The 2,629-nt window shown below is 46.9% G+C and overlaps 1 protein-coding gene across 1 annotated transcript; it reads left to right on the forward strand.

The window, feature by feature from the left end:
- Positions 1-2,031: 2,031 nt before the first annotated feature.
- On the forward strand, positions 2,032-2,255 carry H310_15242 (hypothetical protein; the record flags this gene model as incomplete). Its single annotated transcript, XM_008883229.1, has 1 exon — positions 2,032-2,255. A coding segment is annotated over one exon (223 nt), but the record flags the coding sequence as incomplete, so codon positions are not given.
- Positions 2,256-2,629: the final 374 nt, after the last annotated feature.

Here is a 2,629-nt window from a genome sequence, read left to right on the forward strand (position 1 = left end):
CCAGGCACCATCAGCGTCATGTGCTCCTGGCTTCGAGGAGACAAGAAACGAGACTAGGTAGAACCACAGAACCAGGAGGTAAGTATGAGGAGTTCCCAGACCCACCAGGTCTCATTGACTTCTTAAAACTATATTCGTGACAATGAACGGGCACTAACAACTACTCACATGATCACATGGATGTAGTTGAACGAGAGAGATTGGCTCCTAGCCTACCTCGCAACAAAAAAACCACGACCGCATACAGCTCGTTGCTCCGGCTGCTCCAGCGCTTTTGCCAGCGCCATGGATTCTCTCATCAACGTAAAACTAAAAACAAGCTTAAGCAAAGCGTCCTTAACGAGACCTACCAGCAATTCGCTGCCTACTTTCACCGGGAATACGCCTCCTGCGACAAGAACTGTGTGTGCAACGTTGACGAAACCGGGATATACTATGACATATTTGTTTTACATACTTGAACCAAGATAATTATAAAGTTTTTACCAAAAATGCTCTTCGCACCCGGGGCTCACTCAAGACACACCATGTATTTGACCACTACGCTATAGCGTCGAACGGTTTAATGCACGACGCTGAATAAGACCGGTGCACCTATCTGTGATTGGTCCGAGGGCAAGAGAGTATTGTCCAATCAGGGACAACAAACTGGAATTTCGACAAAATCATATAAAAATTGTGATCTCTGAATATATATTCTGAAAGGTCATAATTACAAAAAGAATCAACCTCATACATTGGGGTTGACTAGACACCATGTTCTTGGAGGTTATAAAATAGATCATTCATTTCATTCCCCAGTGACCGGAGCGCCATAAGGGTGTATCCTTAACTTAGCTAGGGGACCCAAAATGTGGTATGACCAGTCAAAGGTTAAAAATTAAAATACTATATTCAAATCAAAAATAGAATAGTCAATATGCGTGTTTATAGATGAATTTTTTCATAAAAAAATGTTGTACTGCTCCGCGTATTCTTCTGAATACAATGGACTTGATCACATCCTTCAAACAGAATACTCTCTATGAAATGGTCAATCAAAGTCAAGCATGATAGTCAATTTGTATCCTAAATATTTATAGTCTTCGACAATTGATAAAGTTCTCGCATGAGTATATTCGTTCGTAGAGTCATAATATCCTTGACGGAGTTTATTAGTTTGCCATCTGATATTTCATGCTTCATTTTAATTGGTCAGCTTTAGGATCATGGGGTGCACCTTTCATTCTTCAACAAGCCCACAATGTCTGGACTCGCCACTGAGCTCGACGACGAGATCACAACCTTCGTCAATACAGAGAACCGGGGATGAACTCGCCCACAGTTGTACCACAGAAATTTTATTCAAATGGTGGGGAAATATTAAGCCAAGCACAGCTCTAGTGTTCGACTCACTTTAATTGGAGGAAATATTTCCTGTGTAACACTTTTCATTAGGTTATTCAAATAATCCGAAGCAAGAATTTCAAAAGTCCATCAAGGTCAAAGGGCACACAGTCTCGACGGCCACACAGTCTCGACGGCGTGCGCCACCCCGACGCAAGCCGCTGTTAAAACCGTATCGTCGCTCAACACTGCTTGCAAATCGAAAACAACAGCGATACACTATAGTGACAAAAAAGGCTCTCCTGCAGAAACACTAAACGGTCGGGCCGTGCAGCAGTGACCGCGAGTTCTCACGACAGGAGAACGTTCCCATAGCCACTCTACGAGGTTGGTTAGCTCGAAAGGAGGAGTTTCTCGAATCCAAAAAACACACCAGTAACGCCACTCTGAGTGGCATGGTCACATTGAGGCCGTGGACTTCGGGGCCGAACTGGCCAACTTCATGGATAGCGTCCGCGACCGCGAAAAGTTCCTGACAACAGCGCACCTTGTGACATGGCTGAAGACGTATCGGCCTGGATGGCTTGCCGCGTACCTCGAAGAAAAATCGGATCCATCACGTGCGTACAAAGCTCTCCTGGGGTGATGCCAAGCTTTTGCACACCGTCATGGTTTCTCGCAGCGCGTACCATGCGCGTCCAAAAGGACACAAGTCGACTTGCAAGCCACGCGTGTTGACTACGCTCGCTCATTCTGGGCAAGGTTCAGTGCCTGCGACCTGGGGAACATCATTAATATCGACGAAATCGGAGTTCATTATGACATGCCACCACGTCGTACATGGGCTCGGGTTGGGGAGACGGCCAAAGTTGACAGCCAGCAGAAGTACTCTGACAGGATAACCGCAGCCCTCACAGTACGCGTAGATGGTGAGATTGAACACATCACCCGTACTTACGTGTCGTCTAGGGTGGAAGTTGTCGCCTTGCATTATCGTGCGTGGTTTGCCTGTTGGCCCGGTAGAACAGGACGAGTTGCCGACAAATCCACGCGACGCAATCTACGCTGTCCAGGAGAATGCATGGATGGATGAGCGAGTATGGGTACCTGCGCGAACTTTTGCAGTTCGAGATCGAAGCACCGACCGTCTGTCGTGGTGGTTGATAATCTGTCGGCGCATGTCACACCTGCGGCGTGCGATTTTGTCTGTGGAAACATCTACAGTGTGCTGGAAGAATTGCCGGCAAACGCAACAAGTACCGTTCAGCCGCTTGATGTCGGTGTGATGGGGCCCTTTAAGGGC

Source organism: Aphanomyces invadans (assembly GCF_000520115.1).
Source record: "Aphanomyces invadans strain NJM9701 unplaced genomic scaffold supercont1.246, whole genome shotgun sequence".
Lineage (NCBI taxonomy): Eukaryota > Oomycota > Saprolegniomycetes > Saprolegniales > Verrucalvaceae > Aphanomyces > Aphanomyces invadans.